This window comes from Heliangelus exortis, chromosome 1 (assembly GCF_036169615.1).
Source record: "Heliangelus exortis chromosome 1, bHelExo1.hap1, whole genome shotgun sequence".
Taxonomy (NCBI): Eukaryota; Metazoa; Chordata; class Aves; order Apodiformes; family Trochilidae; genus Heliangelus; species Heliangelus exortis.
Genome location: NC_092422.1, coordinates 4251447 through 4275649, shown reverse-complemented (window position 1 = coordinate 4275649; position 24203 = coordinate 4251447). Strand labels below are relative to the sequence as shown.

General features: G+C 41.5%; 1 protein-coding gene across 8 annotated transcripts in view; it reads left to right on the top strand.

Annotated features, from left to right (window-relative positions):
- TENM4 (teneurin transmembrane protein 4) overlaps positions 1-24203 on the top strand; it is a 587599-nt gene that overhangs the window by 521992 nt on the left and 41404 nt on the right. For 6 of the 8 annotated variants that reach the window (XM_071729185.1, XM_071729348.1, XM_071729422.1 and 3 more), the window contains 5 exons: positions 1786-1929; positions 3021-3270; positions 5967-5987; positions 12760-12992; positions 21622-21776. In XM_071729185.1, coding sequence (XP_071585286.1) covers positions 1786-1929; positions 3021-3270; positions 5967-5987; positions 12760-12992; positions 21622-21776 — 803 coding nt within the window. The remainder of the gene's footprint in view (positions 1-1785; positions 1930-3020; positions 3271-5966; positions 5988-12759; positions 12993-21621; positions 21777-24203) is intronic. The other 2 variants (XM_071729662.1, XM_071729267.1) reach the window with 1 other exon arrangement.

The following is a 24203-nucleotide window of genomic DNA, read 5'->3' as shown; positions in this document are numbered from 1 at the left end:
AAAAAAATCCCTAGAACTGAGCCCTGTTTTCCACTCCTCCTTGTATCTAACCTCCTTTACTACTCACTCAAGAATGCCATCCCACACTAGAATGTGATGGTCTTCTCCCTTGTACCTTGTACATTCATTTACATCTGCAAAAGACTGGCAGAAGCTGCAAGGCAGACAACAGGGAGGCTCTGCATATTCAATGGGCCACATTCCCAGCACCAACCTTTGTGGCCCATGCCACCCACTCTACAGGGACAGAAGCTGAAGTACTTGCTGGGGCAGGAGGCTGTGGGTATAATATGTATGCAGAGATACTCTGCATTCCTCTCTCTGCTTCCACCCAGATCTCACCCCAGTGAGCCCTGTGCAACAGGAGGGGTTACTCTGAGAGTACAGTGAGCAGAGGTGATGCTGCTCTGTAGTGGTTGCTTCCCATCTGATCAAAAACCAGAGGACATTCAGTTACAGGTCAGGATAGAGTCTAGACTACACCTTTTAGGCTGTGAAGACAAGGAAATCAGCAAGGTGGAAAGATCCCAGGTTGGTGAACAGAGCTTTTATTGGCAGAAGGGTCATTCACTGGTGCCTTGTAGCCCAGCTGAAGATATCTCTTTAGAGATCTGTAGGGTGCCTTTTTTTAATAGGAGGAAGAATAGATGCCTTCCTCTTGGTCAGGCTCAGCTGCCTCAAGCAGGCTGGATGATAAAATTTGCTGAGCCTTACCCAGTGTGGAGTCCACATTGGGAAGCAGGTGCTGGTAGCACATCCTGAAAGACTCTTTACATGCTCTTTAAGATGCTACATCAGCAGTTGGTCCTGGAGTACTCCATGATGCAGGTCTACAGCCCAGGGTACTCAAGCAGGTCTGAGGGCATCAGCATTCAGGTTTTCAATGATTCCCACCTCTAGAAGTGGTAAATACCAAGCCTTCATTTCCTAATGAAATATTTCTCTGGTACAGTCTGATCCTGCAAAAGGCTACATTTGATCAGGGGTACTGAGTTTGCTCAGCAATCAGAAGTTTTCTAGGAGGCTAGGAAACTTGTAAGATATGACCCTTATTTCTATCAAGTAAAAAAAAGAAAAAGAAAAAGAAAAAGCTTTGTAATTGCTTTTCATTTGTGTAGAACTTGCAGTTCTGCTCTGCTTCATCTGTTAGTTCTGAAAAGATCATGTAGAGCAGAAGAAACTGGTCCTGCTTCTTCTGAGAAAATCATAAAGGAGTCATTACTCTGTTAAAAACATGATTTTCCTTCTACTGGCATCATTTTATTCTTGAGCAACTCCAATGTCTTCAGCAGAGTGACTCCTGAAAGGCTCTGATTAGACATTATGGCAAGCAAACCATGTTCTGCTCTGTAGCCTTTTGACATTAACAATGACCACAAATAAACCTCATCTAAGATAAGCTTTTCTTTCCAAGAAAGAGCATGATTTTTAGAAAGTTCCTGACATGCAGTCTTAGATCAAAGATAGTTGGTAGGAGCAAAATGCTCCCATTGAGGAGTTCACTCTCTTTAATACCAATTTTTTAAAAATGTCTTCATAACAATGCCTTTTAAATATTTAGGCACATATGCCCAACAGTTACATCTGCTTTGACCTTTTTGAATGCAAAATGGCCCTTAAAAAGGAAAATAATAAGACTTTCCATTGTGGTGATGACATTTGAAATGAAATTGGCAGTTGGATGTAGAAGTGCCCTTACCCTGCTGAGCTGAAACTCTGTGTGTGCTGACTGTGCATTTCTGGGTTATTAATCTCAAGGGTCTTTTGCTCTTCTCTTGTACACAGTTTCTGTAGGTTATGAGTATGAATCCTGTCCTGACCTGATCCTGTGGGAGAAGAGGACAGCTGTGCTTCAGGGTTATGAAATTGATGCATCAAAACTTGGAGGGTGGTCCCTGGACAAACATCATGCCCTCAACATACAAAGTGGTAGGTTGACTGTAACACTTAAAAGAGAAATAATGTGATGTTGCAGGGCCTGGTTGCTTCTTATAATTAAGAATTCAAGAAAAGGAAAGAAGCCTGTTCAACACATGTACTCTCTCATGTATTTTACTAAAATATATTTCTAGTAACCTGCACTTAGGAGCAATATGGTGTGCACAGCTCCAAAAGGAGCTAGATATCATGAAGCAGTTGAATGTCAGCTTGTCTGACTTTGTAGTGTCTTGAAGCAAGGGCATTAACAGTGCCTACAGATGAAACTACAGATGAACTTACAGATGAACTTGCAGATCCTCCTAGACACATCCTCCAATGTGCAAGTGTACTTGCAGAAATGAAGAGCTTCATGGGTCATAAGGAAGAACAGAAGGTGCCAGAGCACGTGCAGGTTTCTTAAGACTGTAGCAAGGAGACTTGAAAGCTGATCAGAACATGTTCAGAAGATGCAGGCACTGTGTCCTTCTTGATTATAGAAATAATATGGGGCGAAACACCTAATTCAGCCCACAGCACTGCTGAAAACACTTCCCTTACAGGGAGCATAAGCAGAGCTCCTCCAAAGCTTTTCAGATGAAATATTTCTCTCTAGAATGCACCATGGTCTTCCTGCCCCTTATCTTCCCATGAGCTATGTAATTTCTTTTTTCACCTGGTAGGCTGAAAATTGCGGGGCCAGGAGAGACAGAAAAGGCAGGTGAAAAGTCATAAGATGCTGAAAAAGGTATTTCATTTAAAAGTAAAGACAGTCTTGCTCTCCCCATACTTTTTTTTCAGCGGGAAATGTACTGGGTCTACAAAATACTTCAGAAAAGGGGCTCCTCATTTGAAACCACCCCAAAACAGTAACATGAATGATGATGATAAACCTCCTTAGAATCATAGAATCACTTAGGTTGGAAAAAAACTTTAGGATCATTGAGTCCCTACATACTTATACTGCTAAGCCCACCACTTAACCACGTCCTTGCCACTTGACAAATTCTCCAGCTGTCATCCAGCATTACCAGTTTGTGCTCCTTTTGAACTCACTTTCCCTGTCTCTCTTTGATTTCCTTATCACTGTTTTCTCTCTCCAGGCATCTTGCATAAAGGAAATGGGGAAAACCAGTTTATTTCCCAGCAGCCACCTGTAATTGGAAGCATTATGGGCAACGGCCGGAGGCGAAGCATTTCTTGTCCAAGCTGCAATGGTCTTGCAGATGGGAACAAACTCCTGGCTCCTGTTGCCCTCACGTGTGGGTCTGATGGAAGTCTTTACGTTGGAGATTTCAACTATATCCGAAGGATCTTCCCCTCTGGCAATGTCACCAACATCCTGGAGCTGAGGTACACTGTGCTGAATGGGGCTGTTGTAATTATGCCCTTGTGTTCTGCAGAAATAGCATGGACCAAAAGGAAGATGAGCAAAACTCTTTAAAAATACTACAGTAAAAATGGAAAAAAAAAAAAAAAAAAAAAAAAAAAAAAAAAAAAAAAAAAAAGCTGTCCAGATTTGCTTCTTCTGCAACTCTGCTGACTTTGATTTACACCAGAGAAACACAAGCCTAACAAGTTCTTCTAGAATTGAATCACACAACAAAAATATTGACACATTTCTGTCCTGTTAAATCAAACTGTGTTGATGTTTCCCTGTTGGTATAGTTAGAGACTAGAGGTAATTCTCAAAACTAACAATCAGCCTCTGAGAGAGCCTAAAGCTGGCAGGACACAGCACTGATGGTGATGGGTAGAGGTTAATGAGGACAGATGATCTTTCATACTTGAAACCAGATGATGACCTGGGGAATTTCAGGCTTTAGTTGTCTTTAGGGGAACAAAAACATTTCAGCTCCCCTCAGTTCCCAACTGCACAGTGATGTCAGGGGGAACCTAGCAACGGATCATCTGAAAGTTAGTGAAGTGCATCCATTTATCCCAAATAAAAAAAAAAATAGTAATAATAATTTAACAAAATAGGAGAAATAGGGAGGCTTGTGAAGGAAGAACCATTAAAAACAAGGACAGGCTGGGAAAAATAGAGTTGTCCCCAGTTCTGAGGAAACGAAACAGATTGTGACTGAATCAAAATTTCAGATTGACCAAACTGAGGATATTTTTCCTATCTCAAATTTCTACAGAAAATACAATTACCCACTTCAAAGCACAAGGGCCTGATTCTGGACTCTCTGTATCCAGACAAGACTCACTCCAGGGAAGTCAGTAGAGTTACATGCATATTTCTGAACTAATTCTCTTCTTGAAGAACTTGACCTAAGGTCCTGAGAGGTCACTGTGAGGTTACCGTGGCAGGAAGGTTCATATTCCCATTTACCTCTCTGAAATAAGAATCTTCCAAGAAGTAAGGACCTCCCTGCTCTACTGAGTTTTAATATCCTGGCCGGTGAGGACAAAACTAAGGCTCCATGTCTGGAAGAATTGTCCTTGAAGCTTGAAGCTTGCTAAAGCAGCAGGGTCCCATACAGCTTTTCTTTGTATTCCCATTTGCTCCACAAGGCCACAGGTAAAAATGGAATCTGCAGATCTGATCTGCAGCAAGATTGGTGCAGGAACCCATCAGTCCATTTACAAACACCCCCCAGTCCTTAAGCCTTGCTGAAGGTTTTATTTAGCATGCAGACCATCATCACAGGTCATGGTGTAGGAGAAAAAAAAAATCCAGACAGCCATGGCAAGGCTGGCACTTAGAGAAGAGGTGTCTTGATGTGCTCACAGAGCAACAAGAGAATCAGGAAGAGGCACTGAATTAGGAAGCCTAAAATGAGAGGTTTCCAGCCACAGCCCAGAGGGCTGCAGTGCATTCTGAGTAAATAAACAAGAACCAAATATTTGTTATTCTGTGATGTGCTGTGTATTATTATTATTATAATAATAATAACTCTCATGTTTGTAAGGTGGGAAGCTGGGATAAATCTTCAGACCTGGTCCATGTTAAAATATGTAATAGTTTTCCAGTGCCAGAAAGTTATTTTAATGACCAAAGGTGAGATTTCCAGAAGAACCTAGGTGATCTGGGGCCCAAAACCCATTGCAACCAAGTGGGATTAAGATCTCATTCCCAGAAGTACAGTTTTGAAAACCCAATCCCTGGTTCGTTGTCAGTGGAAACACCAGACCCAGAGGAGGTTTTGCAAAGGATTTCCTGATTGGAAAAGAGAAAACTAAGCCTTGGCAAAATGGCCTTGCTGACTCTTCTGCAGAGCCACAGAGTTAAATTTACTCCAGAGTTAAATCTGCTGGAACAATTGCTGCTTCATCTGTGTAAACACTTAAGTTACTGGATGTGATAAACATTTCTTCACTCTGGTGTGCTATAAAGTAAGTGTGTTCAGATGCTGGCTGGCTAAGAGCTGTGGAGAAAAGCCATTGTTTCTGGACTAAATAGAGTTTGCTTGTGTCTTCTCAAATTAGCATCTCCTTGGAGATTAACACTCACTATTTGGCTTTTCAGTTTTGTCCTGGGGAGGTGGGGTTTGAGTGCAGCACTGTGTTGCAGAGAGGAAACCAAAGTATTGTAAGTTGCAAATAATTGCAGCTGGGTATGTAACTAGACTAGACCCATGAAAAGTGTCCAGCTTGGCATAAATTCAGTCCTCAGGGATGGAGTTCATGAGGTTATGACAATGGACTACCATCCATAACTGTGCAACTGTTAAATTACCTTTGCAAATCACAAGGTATTGCTTTGAGAGTGAAAAAGCTGTGCAGGTACCTGCATTTAAACATATTTAGCTGAGTACTGCTCTGAATGATGTAGTCTGCCTGGTCCTTTCACCTGCATAAGTGAATACCTCCAAGCAGGTCAGATCACACTTCCTTCATGGAATGCAGCAGTACATAAGTGAGCTCACTGCCAAGTAATATCCAATATCAAATATATCAGTGTCATTCCAGCTAAGTCTTTATTTATTATTGCATTGTATGATACAGTTACTGTCAAGTTTTCAATCTGCTAATAATGCATCGAACTGAGCTGCTAACACCTCATTCTCTCTTCTATTCCCTGCTTTCCTGTCTTCTGTCAGAAATAAAGATTTCAGACATAGGTAAGCCAACCAGTGGAGAATTCTTCTGCTGCTCCCTGTCTTGTTGCATGTTGTTATACAGTGAGCCACAAGTGCCTTTTCCAGATGATTCACTAGCAAATGAAGCTGGCATGATTAAAACTGGCATAGACAATCAGTCATCAGACCTGGGAGCCATTAATCACAGAGCAGAGTTGCTCAGACTTCTGCATGAGCTGCTGTAGCTGTAGATGGGGGAAGGGTAGACACAAAAAGCAGAGTAAAAAGAGGAGGAGGGTGGAAGGAAAAATGGGTGGGAATTAACCAAGAGTTCAGCACAGGGGCAGTGTTGGGATACAGGTCACTGGAGTAGCTGTGGTGAGAAAAAAATTCTCATATGGTGAAATGTCTTCTTTTTGAGTTTTGAGGAGTGTGATTGACATAAGGAATGGCCAGATGTAACCCAGCATCACCCATCTAGGGAAGTAAGTTTTTGTAATTCTTGTCAGTCTGAGCTCTTCATAGAGAGCTTTAACATCATGTGAAAGTGTGTCAGGCTCAGCTAAGAGGTAGCTCAGAACCTTCCCCAGGAAATGCACTAAAAAAAGGAGAAAGAGTAATGACAAGAAAACAAGATGAAAGAGAGACTCCTAAATTGGAGCTTTGTCACTAAGAATATTTGTCATTTGGATTCACTGGAGTTTCAGTGGGTTTGATCCAATCAATTGCATTCTGGATGATGTCAACCTCCTGTCACTGTCTCTGTTTGCAAGGACTTCTCTGGCTCTGACAAGTTTCCTATCCTTCTCTCTGGTTGCTTTCTAAATTAGAAGCTTAGACTGTGGAAGTGGAATTCATTTTTTGTTGTTGTTTGGTTTTCTTTTTGCATATGGGTCTGGGGATTTTTCTTGCTATGTGATTTTTATCCTGCTTTGACTTCCTAGAGGCTGTGCAAAACCAGAAATGTTCAATTTATCTGCATGCCTGGAAATGCAATGGAAAAAAACCTGGGGTTTTTGCCCTATTGCCAGAACCTTAATGAAGGGCTGACCTTCCACAGTATCATGGACTGTCCCAGAGCATCCATTAGCAGGACTGGGAGGTTGGTACCTCTGCACTGACTGTTTCATCAGGCTGAGTTCCAGCCCCCCAGCTCCTCTTTCACATCATTTGGAGGCAATAGAAAAACTCATTTCCCTTTGAAACAGCCAGGTTGTATCCTTAATGCCCTGAAAATACACAGGCACTAAAGTGCATCTGCTTTGACAGTGAAGGGCAGCAGCTGAATACCTGTTACAAGAAGAGGTTTTTATATATGAAGGCAATAACTGGGTGAAGATATATGGACTGGTCACAAATGCTGCAGATTCCAACAGAGCCTTATAAAGTTGTCAAGGCTTCAGCCTTTAGGCAATTCTTAAAAAATAAGAAATTAAATGAATGAAAGCCAAGCCCTGCCTGCTTCATTGGACTTCAGAGGGGACCAGTGAGAAGGAGATGAGAAGCTCTAGATATTCCCATCCATGACTACAGTAAGGGAATGAGTTAGCAGTTGCTCTGCTTCATTTGCCATAATACTTCTTGTTAGGAAATCTTCTCATTCCTGAGCCACAGGGAAGTGGGTAGGTGTAGTCTTAGCTAAAGCTCCAGTGCTTTGAGCTCCAGAAGTTCCTAAGCATTCCACAGCTGGCAGGCAACAGCTGCAAAGGGTGAGATCCAGAGAACTGGATCTCGTTGGTCTGGAAAAGCTTCAATCCATATGGAAAGGCTTCCTCACATCAAGGAAAATGATTCCTCCTGACATGCAGTCAGTGTTGAGCTTATTCTCCAGAGGTTCTGGATGTACCAACCAAGATGCTTGGCTCTTCAGCACAGCCTAGGTAGCCAAGGTCTAATTCTGCAATAACCAAAGCATCTGTGTGTCAACATGGAGCATGTTCAGCTAAAAGGCATCACCAAATTGTGATGCCTCCCAAGGTTACATCCATCTGTCATTCAGTATGAGATTAATAGGAACTTACTCCAGTATGGCTGTTTGTGGACCTGTCTTGGTGGGCCTAGAGAAGCTAATTGTTTTTCAAGCATAGCAATAATAATTCACAGTTAATTGTCATTATCTCTTCAGGAACATGGATTGCAATGAGGCATTTCTGCCTTGCAGATATGCAAAAAGCAGCCACACTTAAATGTATTCTTCCTTTCTTGTTTCCCTTCATACCTCTGAGAGACAGATCTACAATTAGTGGCCAAGAGACTACCCTAAAATTGGCTCAAAAGTCCTTGGCAGTCCCTGGGTTGGGTTATGTCATTGCTGTGAAGTTTTATTATCCATCCTGTGACAGTAGAAGAGCTTTGGGCATTGCACACAAACTGAAAACACTAAAAGGCCAAGTGTAAATTCCTCTCACTGCACTGTGTGGCCTCCTTATGTACTAATAATATATTGAATGTCACCCAAAGGAAAAAAAGACCAGTACCTCAAGCAAGCTATAAAAAAATCCTCTGTTTGTGAGCTGCAGGGTGCTTAGGGTGGAGCCATGGAAACACAACCTTGAGGAACAAAAAACTAAATTTGTCTGTGAGAATTCAGTAGTTCTTCAGTCACCAGCAAATGCATATGGCCAGAGGGCTCAGAGGGGAAGAGGGCAGCTAGCACAGAAAGTTTTATAGAATTTCATGTCCTTAAATAGAGGCATCTGATCCAAAAGGGTTCCAGGGCTTATTTTAGAGCAGGTTTATTCAGATAAGCTGTTATAGGTAAGTAGGATACTCCTGTCCATTGACCACAGTGAGAGCCAGAACCACACCGGTACCAGTAAGAGAAGCTGTCCTTCAGAAGAGTTGGTAGATGCCCTTGCTTTTGAGAAACTAAGATACAGCTCATCTTGTAAGATAAATGTTGAAAATAAGTCATGATCCGTAACTTAAAAGGTGTAATTTCTCTCCAGTGACAATAAAGGGAGTTAAGGCAGCCAGTTCAGATGTAAACATCCACCTTGTAGACATCTAAAGCTCAGTGAGATGAATTCCCTGGCACTGAACAGAGGACAGTGAAAAGGGACAGTCTGCTGTGCTGATGGGTTATAAAGAACCTGCTGAAACCAGGGACCATCTCCTTTTTCTCATCTTTATTTCTTAGAGATTGTCTTCCCACTTTGGAGCAGGAGGTTTCCTCATTAGATTCCTCCAAAACATGGGCTTTGGACCCAATCAGAAAATATCAATCTTTGCTTAGAGTCTGTGAATATCTTATAATATTACAGAAGCTATCCATAAGTGTCATGTGTCTGCCCATTCACCCAGCTTTTTATCATTTTCTTTCTTTATGCCTGTATTTAAGGAATCATGTAAAGCAGAAGCCCTTTAAAACAGAGTTTGAATCTTGCAGAGCTCCCCAAATAGTACAAGGGGGAGCCCATATGCAATTAAAATATCAATGCAAAGCTAAAGGTTCTGTCAAAAAACCCTTAACAGGAAAGGAAAGCTCCAAAAGGGAAAACTGCTTCTCATCCACAGCCCTTTTCTAGTGGTGGCATTGTCAATATGGGGGATAAGAATTTAGAGACTACAAATACAGTAACTGTTTAAGTCTTCTGAATAGTAAAAAGTCATCTCTCTTGTTTTGGTTTGTTATCTATGAGCAATGAGAAAGGATGAAAGGAAAAAAAAAATCTTCTCTGCTTAGCCCCAAGCAGATTTATTTCTGTTGTTCAGTTCAGTCCAATTTGCCTCTTGGATTTTTGTATTGATTGTGGCTTTAAATAAAAAGCAAAGCCTCAGTGTTCCCAGCTCCAGTGCTCATGCATTATCACAGATGAAGGGCAGCAATTTGGGAACTTTTACAGTAGCCACGTATGTTGATTTAGCATCTCTCATTCCAAAAGATCTCAAAGTGTTTAACAAAAGCTCCAATGTATAACACCATGCAATTCATGCAAGGGCAGAGCATGACACCTTCCCACTACAGTGGGAAGTTGGGAAAACTGTTGGCAGAGGCCAGGGAGGCAAATTCCAGCTTGCTAATTTTTAATAGATTGTATTTTACCTTCCCTGCTCCAAAACATCCCAGGTTAAATACTCCATTGCTTAAGCCATTCCAGGCTTACACCCAAAAAAACCCAGTGCATGGGGCAGGGTGTAGGAGACCATGATAAGCAAAGCTGAAGAAGTCCAGCCTGTAAAAAGGAACCAGTATTTCCTATCACTCACACAGAGCCATGTAGCAGAAAAGGTGTAATTTGTATTGGGACTGTCCATCCCCATTAATAACATTAGATTTAAAAAGTTAATTGTATGCCTTGGGAGATTTTCACTATCAACTCACCAGGTGAAATCCAAAATAGGATTTTAAGTGACCCAAGATTATTACCATACCAGGGGTAGATTAATCAGTGTAAGTTTCTGCCTCTTCCAAAGCACATTTGGTAATAAAGGTGTGTTTGGATCTGTGGCATCCAGCTGTGCAGAGGATTAAAAGTCTAACCAAATCAGAGCTAATTTTTTAATGATTGTGAACTTTGAATTTATCCTTACTTTTCTGTGGCATCTGCGTTCAGGACCTCATTAATAAAACACAACTTGAGTTACCAGTTGCCATATTACCTTAATATGATGATAGGTTTTTCCTGAATGAATTCAGGTGGGAAGTACCATTCAGCTTTTCTGCTGGATAAATCTGTCTTTTACCTGGTTCTCTGATCAATAGTTAAAAATAAACAGCATTTGTTTCAGTATCCATTCTACACAGGAGCTGAGATTAGAAAATAATTTTAAGATCTTTCTCTTCTGCTGAAGTTTGGAATCAGTAATAAATCCACCCGAGTGAGGCTATGAAATCCAAAAATCAATTACAATGATAGTGCTGGGATACAGCAACAGGAATCTCCAGTTCTGGAGAATCTGGAGATTTTTATCCATCTTGGAGGAAGTCATTTGCCTTCTCCCATCTGCAAATGGCCCTGCTGTAAGGTTCAGTGAAATTTATCTGTGTTTCCCAGGCAAAGATGCCAAAGAATTGCAAAGTCCTATTAAAAATGCCCTCCTCTTGTCCACCTCCCATGCAAAACAGAGATTAGCAACATCTCAAAAGCTGAATGTTGTTCAGCTGGGCTTTGGTAGGGCAGTCAGAAGAAAATGCAAGGCCCTGCTCAAAATGGATGATGGATTCCCACTGGAAACTTCTTCCACCAGGGTTGAAGCCACTTGCTTAGTGTGAGTGACATGCAGGTAAATGAAATAATACCCTTCCAGCCTGCTGTCATTGGAAAGGAATACAGATGGAGACTGAACTGCCAGGCTGGAGCTGTCTTGAAGGTCAGAGCATTTTATTTAGCAAGAATCAGTGTCATTTGTGAAGATGAAATCTGTTCAGACTTTAATAGGATAAATCACAAGGGATATTCCAGAATAAATCAGAAAGGCTTTTTCCCAAAGTATTAAGTAATTTGAATGAAGAACCAACTTGCAGCTTTTTTAAGCAGATAATAATTCAGTAGTTTTTATGTGTCTGAAGAGAGGTTAATTTTCCTAACATAAAGGTTGAAAGAGAGAGGAAATTTCTTATTGTGAGGGACAGAGTCAACTGTGATGGACACTCAGGTTTCTAACCAGCCTTTCCTGGAACAATTCCATTACCTGCACAATTGTGAACTATGGCCCATACATGTATTATGAATTCTTGGGACCTGATGAGTTTGGACAGCTTGAAGGTGTTCTGGAGAAGAGCAGAGGCTTTTTCCTGCTTGTTCTAATTACTTCTTAGAAGAAAGGAGACCTGTGTTCAGGCAGCAGGAGATACAAGTTTGATCTATTGGTTTCAGGCTTAGAAGAGATGCAGCTCAATACTCACTATTAGTAACCACTTAATTTTAATAAATGAAGCTAATAAGTTTGATATCTAAATTAAATTATACATAGAATGGTTGAAAGACAATTTTTTTAAACTGTATCTAAACTAATGGCCAGTCCCATTCAATTCTTTCCATAAAGTGGGCACTAGTTTATCAGTTTCTTCAGTCCTGGGATCATTTATTGTTTCAGTCATGGAGCTAAGAACCTTTTCCTGTCTGCTCGCTCCATTTTCACAGCCACCTTTCCTTATTTTAAAGGAAACAGTGAACAGGGCTTAACAAGGGACTGATGTTCGGGCTCCTGAGCCTTCCTCCTCATTCCTGTTTTACTTAAGGCAAAATGTGACACTCCAAGGACCATTTATGTTGCTCTCTTCAGTGAGGTCCAGCTGAATTCAGTGACAGGACTTCCCCTAAGCTCCAGGAGGGCAGGACAGGACTCCAGGGTCTTTGCTGGAGTCTACAAGAACACCAGATAAGCCTTGATGCAGTGATTTTGAAGAGTATATCTGCAAGTGGGGAATCTGCTTGGGAATATACTTGGGAATCTGCTTTTAGGGTTTTGTTCTGGGGTCTTTCTTGGGAGGGTAGATTTGATTTGATTTGATTTGATTTGTTTTCTGCACCTATTTTACTATGCTTCCCCTTCACTTTCTGGCACTGCACCCATCTCAGGACTATTTCTATATTTAATAAATTAAGAATCCCAAGCATTGGAACTCAACCTAGAGTAGGTCCTGGCATGATTTTGGCTCGGGCCAGCAAGCCCTTTCCATGCACCCTAGGCCCAGGGATTGGTAACACAGCTCAACACCGTGGACTAACGTTGTCGAGCACGGCACTGCTTCACTTTCCCAGTCTGTCTGCCCTCTGCATTTTTATTCTCTGAAGTGCTTGCATTGCTTGTTGACTTTAGGAAACAAAATCATCCCCAAAAATAATAACACCATACCCTTGTTTTTCAGCCACAGCCCAGCTCATAAGTATTACTTGACCACAGATCCCATCACTGGCTCCATCTACCTCTCCGACACCAACAGCCGACGGATCTATAAAATCAAGTCAACCACATCAGTGAAAGATATTGTGAAGAATTCAGAGGTTTTGGCTGGAACTGGGGATCAGTGCCTCCCATTCGACGACACTCGCTGTGGAGATGGAGGCAAAGGCACTGATGCCACCCTTACAAATCCCAGGGGTGAGACTGATTCTTCTCCGTGGGTTTTTTTTCTTTAAAGGGGTTCTTTAAAGGGGCTTCTTTTCTTTAAAGGGGCTTGTTTAGTGATGCTGGAGACTGCTCTCCTCTCCAATACAGAGAACATCCTCAGGTTTTGCAGGCCTTCCCAAATCAACACACTGACACATCCAAAGGGCTTGCAAAGGGAATAAGTAGGTGCATCTCAACCTCAGCCAGTCCTGGTTCTTCTTATTGAGGTGGCTGGGAGGAGTGCCAGACCAGAGGGGTGTAGTGATGGGCACATGTCCAAAGGGCAATAGAATAAAGCCATCAATTGATTTTATACCTGCTTAGACACTACTTACCAAATAACAGTATTTGCTCCTCCTCAGTTTGGGCTGGATTTACTTGTGTTCAAGTTCACTGAGGCTTTCTTTGCATTAAAAGAAATAAAAAGTTCTAGAATTTAGAGCTTTTTATTCTAGATAAAGCATTTTTATTCTAGCAATGCTCTAGAAGCATTGCTATATCTATAAAATATAAAAAAAAAAAAAATCAGAATCTGATGTTTATGCATTGACATAAACCCCTAATGCTCTGTGGCTCTGTGATTATATAGCATGACATCCAGCTTAAATCCTGTAGGGGACTGGATACTAATTTCAATATGGAAATATCCTAATTCAGTACAGACACATCAGAATAAAACCATCACACAGCCTTCATGACAGTGAACTAAGTTGTTTGAAACAAGTTTAGCCAAACATGCAGTCCTTGGAAAAAAACCCACACTGAGGGTATAGAGGTGAGGTGGAAGACCCTGTTGATGTACACACCTTCTGCATTGTTTATGAGGAGGGGAAAGAAGGGTTGCCAGGAAGAAATCCTCTCAGAATTGTGGTGGGTTTGCCTGGTGTACATATTCTTGCCCAACTGGTAGGATTACAAGGAGTTATTTATGTGTTCTTAGCTTTGGCATCAAGGTACTGCAGGTTTCCTTTTTCTTTCCATCTGGCAGTAGTAGCTCCCTCTTTCCTCATCGTGGCAATTTCCAAGTCTATCCCAACCTCTTTGTAAAGCAACTTCTTGGCAAAATCTGGGCATTCTCTAACAAGTAATTTAACACAGAGCAGCCAAGTTGAAGATAGCTGAGCTGGTTTATCTCTTCTTGGCTAAATATTTCAGGAAGTTATTTTTCTTGACAGATGACATTGGTATGACTTGTTTTTTGGGGGTTTTTTGTTTTGTTTTTTAGCTGGCTTTTTGGGGGGTTTTTTGTGTGTTACATATCAGGTAGTTGTTTCCTGGCAGGATGCACAAAAATACATCTTGGGAGACCAGGTTTTTCTCCAAAAAACCATTTAAAGCCAAACTGCTACCCTGGTAATATCCAAAGGGCCCAGTATGGTTTCCAAGCACTCCAGATCATTATACTGGGATAAAGTATTGCCAGAGGCACAGATTCAGAAAGGGAGCAGACACCTGTGGTCAGGTTGTAGTGTAGAAATTGTCTCATGAAAAGAAAATAAAGTGACTTGGGCAGAGTGATTCAGACAGTCCAGCAGATGAGTCATGAGATCAGGGAATCCAAAAATCTGTAATCCAATTTTCTACACCACTTTGATGTTCAACCAGTGAGAAAACCCAAAAGCAACCAACCCACTACTTTAGTTGGACATCCATTCTCCCTGGTACAAGATAAGAGGAATATTATTCATTTCCCTCCATGGGTGAATGTTGCAGGGCTTAGATGAATTATGTTTCTGCCTTGCTATGGGAAACAGAGCTCTGAAGTTCAAAGCTTTCAGCACTGAAATCCTTCTTGTTGGCAATTCAAGCTCTCAGGAGGCTGTTCTTCCACCTCAATCATGTAGCAGCAAAACACATACATCCATTCCTCACAGCTCTGAAAATTTTCACAATATGGAAGTAAATTGAGGGTGAAAGAGGAAATGACACGAAGCAAAATGGCAACAAGAAAACAATAACACAGCAAGCCCACCCTGCCAGTGGAAGGTTCATAAAGAGTCTTCCCTGGTCTGGTTCTAGCTTGAGTTTGCAAAGTCAGCTGAGGTGATGGCTTTGGCAGGAGTGATTCACTTCTGTTCCCCTGGATAAATGATTAGCAGTGAAAGCTCAGAGTGACAATGGAAAGTCACCCTTGGTTTTACCTCTATAGTGGTTCATCCTAGCAGAAAAATCCAGCCAGTGCTCTTCCTTCATGGGACTGGATTTCATAACAGTTCACAAAATAATGATTTGTTGGAGGAGTAAGGAGTATTCCACAGGTTACCCTTTGCTTCCCTGTCTTGGCAGGGGAATAAACACTCAAAAGTGAGTGGTCAGTGGAAATTAGAAAATTATTCTGTCCCTATGGAGGTATTACCTGGCCAGGGAAGAAGTTCAGTTTACCAGGAACTGCCACCCATGGGACTCTACTTCTTCAGGCTAAAGCTGTTTGGTTTGGTTTTTTTCCACTGAAGAGAGTTACTTCATGCAATGTAGGATTTGTGTATTTTAAGGACATCTTTGCACTTCAAAAATTTTCAGGTAACAGGATCTTCACCATGTTTTAATTAGCTGATGTTTGCACTTTGCTGGGAAATACTGAGAGAATACAGTCCTGACAGATGAAAAACAGCATTTCATAAAGACTACAGACTGTGTGAGGTGTGAAAATATACTTTAGCATCTACCTTTAGCCTTTTGGACTAATCAAGCATCTGGTGTAAGTAGAGTTTTTTGTCCCTCTTGTCAGTGGAGAGAAACTGTGCCTTGGTTCATCCTATACCAATGCACATTTCCAAGGCAGGGTTAGGGGAACCACAATCTGGGACCTCCAACAACAGCCTGAAGGATGAGATCCCCACCCCAACTAACAGTGATCTGAAAGGTTCCTACTTGCTGAGCAGCAGCCTTTTTCCACAATATTGATCAACTCTTCCAGTTCCCACCTCACCTACCTCACCTCCTGTGAGATCAGAGTGGATAATTTCATAGAATCATAGAATCACAGGATAGTTTGGGTTGGAAAGGACCTTCAAAGATAATTTAGTTCAACTTATCTTCCATGTGCAGGTACATCTTCTGCTAGATCAGAATGTTTAAAGCCTCATCCAGCCAGACTTTGAACACTTCCAAAGATGGGGCATCCACAACTTCTCTGGGAAACTTCTTCCAGTGTCTCACCACCTTTGTTGCAAAAATTCTTCCTTGTATCCATTCTAAATCTATTCTCTTTCATTCTTATTGCCTTGTCAATACATTTCTCTGAAATACCTTCTGGACAGAGGTTCTTGTCAGTCTCCAGAGAAAGAGAATTCCCTTTAAATGATCATCTTAGACAAGACACTAAGAGAGATAAAACTCACCCTAGGAATATGACCATTCCTCTGCTTTTGGCACCTCTGATAAAGGCAGGCTGCAGAAACAGAGGACAGGTAGAAAAACAGATGCAATAGTGGTGGTAATTCTTTGGTCAGGGAGTTTATCATAGCTGTTAGGAACCAGTCTGCTGCTTCTAATTCATTTGCCACAGAGCACAGCAAAGCTTTCAGATGCTAATGAATATCAATATATCCTTGCAAATTAAAGTGCTACCACTTTCTAATTATCATCTGCTAATAATGATCCTCTTCTACAAGCAATCTAAAGAAAAAACTTAAACTCCAGCTTGTCAGAGCATTTGTTTTCATCTGAATACTCACCAGTGCTTCTCCTTGGGAAAATGTTGGGGCAAAGAAATTATCAAGGAGCCTGCAATTAAGAGAGATTTCAGTGACAAGGCTGACACAATAGGAAGAAGGTTTCAGAAGGGAAGGGGGAGGGGAAGGGGCATCTCATTCATTTAGCACCACAAAAACAATGCAAAATGAAGTCATTAATTTGGAAGCAGATTACTTCCTTCACTGTGTCCTGCTGAATGTGTAAACAAAATCTCAGTTGTTCACTAAATGTTCACGAATTCAACAGAATTAAAAAAAGAAACTCAACTCTCCACAATCTGATAGGGGTCTTATTGTCAAATAATAATGTCAGGGCCATTTCAGGGAAGACTAGAAGCTGGCAGAATAAAATATCTTGTCTCTTGCTGTGGCCAAAAAAGACACTAAGGCAAAGGGGCAATTATGGAGCACTCTTTCCTTACTAACACCAGATTCTAGTCATCAATATTTAGGGAACATTCTGAAGAGGCTGCACCTAGACCTGTGCTTAGATGCCACCATCAGTTGGTCTAGAAACCTCCCTGAACACCTAGCTTTGTCCTTCTATCCTATGCAAATAATTTCCACCATTTATTTAGCTGCAGCATGAACAGTGTAGTCTTTCTGAGGCCAGATTGCTGCCTTCTGCTCTTCTCTCTATATGGTTCTTAATCGATTGCTGTCTTCTAGCTTCTTCCTTGACCACTGCAGAGCACAAAGCTGATCTTTGCAGAAAGCTCCACAGGAACTCCAAAACCTTTCTCCTGTGAGCTATTTTATTTGTCACTGCATATGGGTAGTTAGGCTTAGTCCTTTCCCTGTGAATTCCTCTGTACTTACTGACATTGATTTTCATCTGCCATTTTATTCCTCAGCTATTCAGCATCCAGCCAGCCAAGAAAGCTCCAAAGTTTGATTCCTTTTGACACCTATTTTCTTAAAACTGTTTCCTCCCCATTCTTTTTTTCCTAAATTGAGCTACATGTGCAATCCAATCACTTTTAGCAGTTCCTCTTCTAGAACAAACCCACTGTGTCCCTGCAGCTATTTGTAGCTGCACACAACGTTGTGCCATCACCTCTTCACACCACCAGGTCTTGACATTTCAAGCAAACATCATCATGTCACAGCTTTCTGTCAGCACAGCTCACTGGTGTGATGCATGTGGTGCTACAAACCCTTCTTTCTTATGGGATATCCAAGAGGAGCCAGCATGGTTTTGTAACCTATGGTTTTTTTATCTCAGTTTGGATCTGCAATGCTACCTGGGTAGTGGCAGCAGATGTTTTCTCTCAGTAACTGAGTCTGAACTTTGAGCTGTATGCTGAAAATCCTTAATTCCCTTATGTTCCTATGGAAACATGAGAGGAGCCTTCTGCCAAAGCAAGCCAAGGCCTTTGGCTTTACATGCGTAACGTGCAAATTACCCCATTCTGTGCCCATTTGCAGGAGCCAGCTCACAGCACTGGAATTGTGCCATTTTCATAAAAGGAACACAGAAAGGTCCAATGTAACCTCTACAATTTGCTGCAAAGAAACCACGAGATGCTTCTTTCCCTCTCCACGGAAGTCATCCATCCAAAGACACTTGGTGGGAGAGCAGGGCTGCTCTCCATAAGGAGATTTGATGCCAAGACAATCAGCTAAAGGCAGGAAGGCACTGGAGCAGTTGCTGTGTGAGGGACATGTGCACATGGGAATTTAGGGTTCTGACAGCCTGCAAACTCTGTTCCCCTGCAGAGCATCCTAGGAAGTGGAAGGCAATTGAGATTGCTCAGCCTCTGTGAAAGAGGGATGAGTGGAGATAAGAACACATGCACACAACATTGCCCTGGAGCAGGATGATTCCTGGTAACTTTGCCATCCCACTTTAATGTACTGGGATGTGCAAGCTCTTTGTCTAAGCTGCAATGCAGAATAAAGTTGTGCTCTATCAACTGATCAGAGCTGGCTTGAGAGCCCAAGTGTGTGCAGGTTATTATTACTGTAGCTGATTAATCAGAGCAGCCATCAGACCTCAGCATTGAACATGTCAGTGAACACTGCTGATAAGTCCAATCCAATACATAGGGAACTAGCTAAGAGAGCAAATTCTGCCTTATTTAAAATCACATTATCCAGCCTGCCACCCTTCACTGGCTTTTGGCCTGTCACACAGTCTAATGGACAGGCACCCTGAAAAATACTTGTTGTGAACCTAGGAATGGGTAAGAACCTCTTCTGTTTGACAAAAGCCAATTAAGATCAACTAGATCTTCCATTAAGCCTCTTTGAAAAAACATGTCTACCATATTGCTTAAAGAGCTCAATTACATCCTTAGTTGTCAAGCAAACACCCACAAACTTTAAAGAACTTACCATTCATTGGGCAAAATAATTAGAGGAGTGATAACCTTCACCAGCAGATGCCAGTGACAGGTGACATGTGCCAGTGTCCTGGATGACCCATTGAACAGGGCACCACCCAGGGCACGATGCTGACAGGTATCATGGCAGGTGAGATCTTGATACTTACACTGCCAGATCCCACAGCAGCCTTTGACAAAGTGCTGAGGTGCAACTGTTGTGTTTATATTGTACAGCAAGAATAAATGGTCACCACTGCTGTGGCTTCTCCTGTAGCATTCAGATGTGCAACAGGTACCTGCTTCTCCTCTTCAAGGCTATTCTTTTAGTCATGCAAAGCTCAGTCCTGCCTGGGCATGAGTTAAACACAGGTACTGGAATGTAGGTATAGAAGCAATCTTTTGGGTCATTTAGTCCTGTCATCCATTATCTCAGAAATCCTGCCATATAATCCCCTTCAAAATTAATGAACTTCATCTTAAAAGCAGCAAGTAATTTTATTTTTTTTTTCTCCCTACCCTAGAGGCTATTCTGAAATCTCACTGCTCTGATGGTCAAATATCCAATACTGGTCAAAATTATGTCCTTCAGACAGGGAGATGCTGTGAAGAACTCAGGAAAATGCTGGGTTTACCTTCTAGCAAAAATACACAGCTCCCATTCAACTCAGTGATCTGAAACATTGGTTCCCTGACTTCTAATTGACTTTGTTTGAAGTTTGTTCTTTCGCTCAAATGGTGATTTAGTTCTCAGGTTTTCTTGCCATTGCTTCCAGGCTAAATTATCTGCTGTAGTTTTCTATATGACCAAATGTAGTATGTTTTTCCATGCAATATCCAACCCTGTGGCTTTCAGCCCGTACCATAGTTACAGCACTGGCTGAAGGCCATTATTTTAATTGCTAAAGTGATCAGGGGATTAGTCCTTGCTACATGAAAATCTGAAATTTCTGATCTGTGAACTGCTGCATCTGCACTTCACAGCATAGCTCACAGTGGATGTAGACTGAGGATAAATGTTTCGAGCAAGGGGATCAGGCTGTAAAACAGAGTTTTGGAAAAACACAAGGTCTGATCACTTCTCAGAAACATTCTTAAAGCTTTCTGTCTGAAACGTATTTTCCATCATTTCTGTCACCACGATGACAGCCAAAAAACCCCCACATTATAGGCAGGATTTGTCTCTCCAACTTTATCTGTCTACAGTATAAATATTTCCTTTGGAGATACTTGCTCCTTTTCTAGTCAATGGGCAGGAAAAGGTGTTTCTAGAAGGATTCATATACTCTCTATGGATATCTGCTTTAAAGTGATATAAATTGCACCCTAGAAGTAGGTATTTCTCTCCAGTGATTGGAAAAACTCCAGATACTTGCTTGGGTGCACAATGCAGATGTCTACTGTCTGCCAAGTGCTTGTTACCCTGCTAGGGAAAGAAACTGGATAGGAGGATCCTAATCTTCAGGTACTCATGTATTCCAAGCAGAGTTTTCACTTGCATAAAAAAGGGTGTTACAGGCTCCTACATTCATTTACTGTTCCTTTACATTCTTTTAGTGTCTTTAAAACACTCCAGTATTATGCTGAGTGGCATTCTGCCACCGTAGGGTAGATGAGATGGATGACTCTATTAGTATCTGTGGAGTTATTTTTTATTTGCACTAGCATAAAAGAGAGGTGAATGGGGCCCTTAACTTCTTTTTCTGCCTTAGTCATGGACTTTCTCAGTGACCTTGTGAAAATTGCTTTATCTGTTATTTTCGCAATATGTAAAATTAGGATGATCACAGTCACAGACTGCTATGAGATCTAATTAGTAAGGGTAAAGCACCATGAAATCCTCTGATGGAAGATGCAGAGTAGATCTAGCTTGTGATAAAGAAGATTAACAGAGGTTATGCTAACATAACAAATACTTGAGAAATGATGCTTAGGGAGAAGTGAAATGGCACCTACCTGCAGGGGAGGAAATGAGAAGCAGCAGTCTGGAACTGTTGGTGGCAGACCTCAAATCCACTGACAGGAGAATGTCTACAAAGGAGGTTTGGGCAATGAAATGAATCACCTAGCAGAGTTCAGAAACATGTTAAATACTATAGATTAGTAGGATTGTCCTAGGAAAAACCTTTCCACTTTTTTCATCTGAAATTTTGATTGACCGAACGGCTCTTTCACGGCCTTTTTCATTGCCACTGGATCCACCAGTGTAACCTTTCCATGTGTTTGGCTTAATATTCATACCATGAGCCCTAACACCAGGTTTCTGAACACGCAAGACATGTAGTTAGTAGAAAACCTTTTCCTTTCAGCAGTTCACTGAATGCCATGCCCTTTCCCAGAAGCAAGAACTGATTTCTAAATTGCATCAAATCCCAGTTGGGAGAACTTTCCATGGAATGGTGGCCAGGCCAGGGCACCTGATAGCCACAACTCTCTCATGTCCAACTCTCTTCTCATCCATTTTGAATGCCATAAAATCTCTTGCTCCCAGCCAAACATTTGGTCTCTTTCAAGAGCATCAAACCAGACATCATCTTCTGTTCATGCTGTAGTTGTCAGGTTGTTGTTTCTTTCTGACTGTCTTGCTTTTTTCCTCCTCAGGCATCACTGTGGACAAGTTTGGGCTGATTTATTTTGTGGATGGCACTATGATCAGGAGGATTGATCAGAATGGGATCATCTCAACTGTGCTGGGTTCCAATGACTTGACATCTGCTCGGCCTCTCAGCTGTGACTCTGTCATGGACATTTCTCAGGTAAGCTGAGGTTTTGGTTGGGTTTCTACAGAACTGAAGCTTAACACTATGCCTTAACACTTTTGGCATGCTCTGTGCCTCCCCAAGTTTGACAAAGAGGTAGAGCTGAAGGAAAATTACATCTCCACATATTTTGTGATATGAAAATAAATGACTGGGTCACAAAGGTCCCATAAATACTGAAGGAAAGACCTAACTGACCTAACTTGGAGATCTCTGAGGAGAGAGATTTTACAGCTGTCCTAGCTACAGAAGAGGCTTCTTTCAGAGCTCCCAGTCGTCTGGGAGACAAAAATTCCTGGGAAGTCAGGTTTTATTAGACTCATTTCTCAAGAAACTAGTTGCTTTAAACTAAAAAGATCAGGCAGCCATACTGATTTTAGTGGGGCTATAGGCCATGCTCCGTTATAATGACTAAGCTAACCATGGGGTTTCTTCTTTCCTTTCCCCCATCCTAATTTGGCCCAGCACAGTTTTAGACCTGAATCAAATTAACATCTAGGAAATACTGATTGGAGGCTGTGGTGCCAAAATTAGCAGCAGCAGGAAAACAAGAATCTTGAATTGCATCAGATTGCAAATTGGTTGCAGCTACCATCATGCTGGGCTTTTAAGTCCTGCTGCTTAAAGGTGGAGGAAAAAAAAAAAAAAAAAAAAGAGAGAGAGAGAAAAAGAAATCTCAGCTTGATGATTGCTTTACTTCTGGATGGCACAGAAGAGAAATCTGTTACAGCCCAGCACTCAGCTTGGTGGGGCACTGACCAACCTGTCAAATTGTGCCAGTTCCGAGACAGTGTCCTTTGAAACCTTTGTGCCACTTGTTGTTTGCCTGGCTACAGGGATGTTGCCCTCTCCTATGAAAATATAGATCATAGCTGGAGGGCTAAATACTGTTATTCAGACACAATAGATGTCAATGGGGTTTCCTTTTTGTAACTACCTAGGTAATTTCCATGCTCCCGTATGGAATCTGTTCTTCTGCTTTTCCCTCTAATTTGAAAAGATTATTCTGGCTTCTTTGCAACTGGTTCCCACTGTCTGCAATTTATGAACAAGCTGAAATTATGAGTTTAAAAGCTCTCACGCCTTCTGCAGAAACTAATTTTTCTGGTTAAAGGCCATCTTATAGTATGTTTCTCATTTTACAGGCATAGTTTTTTTCCTTATCTTAATTTCAGGGGCAGATTTAAGAAGACCATTGTGGATTCAGGCTTGAAAAATTATTTTCATGCAGGTTAGGTTCCTTATGTGTATAATGATGCTGTATTTAAACACTTGTGAGATGAACTAAAAATGCCTCAGCTAAAGACTTCTTCCCTTCATAAAATGGTGAGAGCTGCTCTTAGATTAATTTGATGCTGTGATAGTCAGATTAAACTGTAGTCTTCTGGATAGAAGCACTGAAGAAATATTTAATTTAAAAAAAAAAATCCTCAACCCACACAAGGAAAAGAAAACCCAGCTTGGGAAGTAGCTTTTTAGCATTTACAGTGGCTAGAAGAATCCTTTCTGTCAGGTCCCTGAGGGTGCCTGGGACATGAAATATTTAGCTGCCAGTGTTGACAAGAAATGGTTTTTAAGGAATTGAAAATTCCCTTGTCAGTTCAGAATAAACTCTGCTCTTGATGCTAACTCAAGGCTGTGGAGCTTAAAGACCACTGGAAGGGATGGAGGCATGCATTATTAAAGAGAAAACCACAGGCTATAATGTTTTACTACAGGAAGGGTTAAAATAGGCCAGGAGCTGAGAGCAGAAGGTGATTTTGCAAAGAGACAATCAGACCAGGCAGAGCTCAGCACACTGCTCAGCCATGAAAATGAGCTTCACAAGCCCAGCTATTAGAAGGCACAGTGAACTAATACCTAAAAACTGAAAAGGGATGTAAGCAGGAATAGAAACATCAAAAGATCAAAAACAAAGCATGGCTGTGGCAGAGATATTCAGCTACAGGCTTTAAAAATAATAATCTCTTGTGTGATTCTAGATCTCACCTTGTTTCTTCTTGTTCTTACTAAAAAAAAAAAAAGAAAACATCAAAACCAAAACAATGAGATGTGGTTTGATGGGCTTGAGCCTGCCAGGCATCTACGCCTCCTCCTTCCGATGAGTTTGCCATCTTATGAATGCAAAATACCCCCCACACTTAATCACTTTAGACAAATGAGAAATGGACAGTGGAAGAGGAAGGTTTGCAGCAAAGCAACAGGGTGATCCTGGAATTATTGCACAGCCTTGGGTGTGCCAGACCCCAGAGCTCTCCACCATTTCACATCATGTGTTGGGTACAGAGAAAAAGCCCACATGGGTATGGGGAGAATGGCAAAAGGTGGGGAGCTCCCTGGTTAACCAGGAGATATCAAGTCCATCTGCTCTAACTTCAGGTTGCCTGGCTGTCTGAAAGGGAGGATGCAATCAGAAGAGCTGTT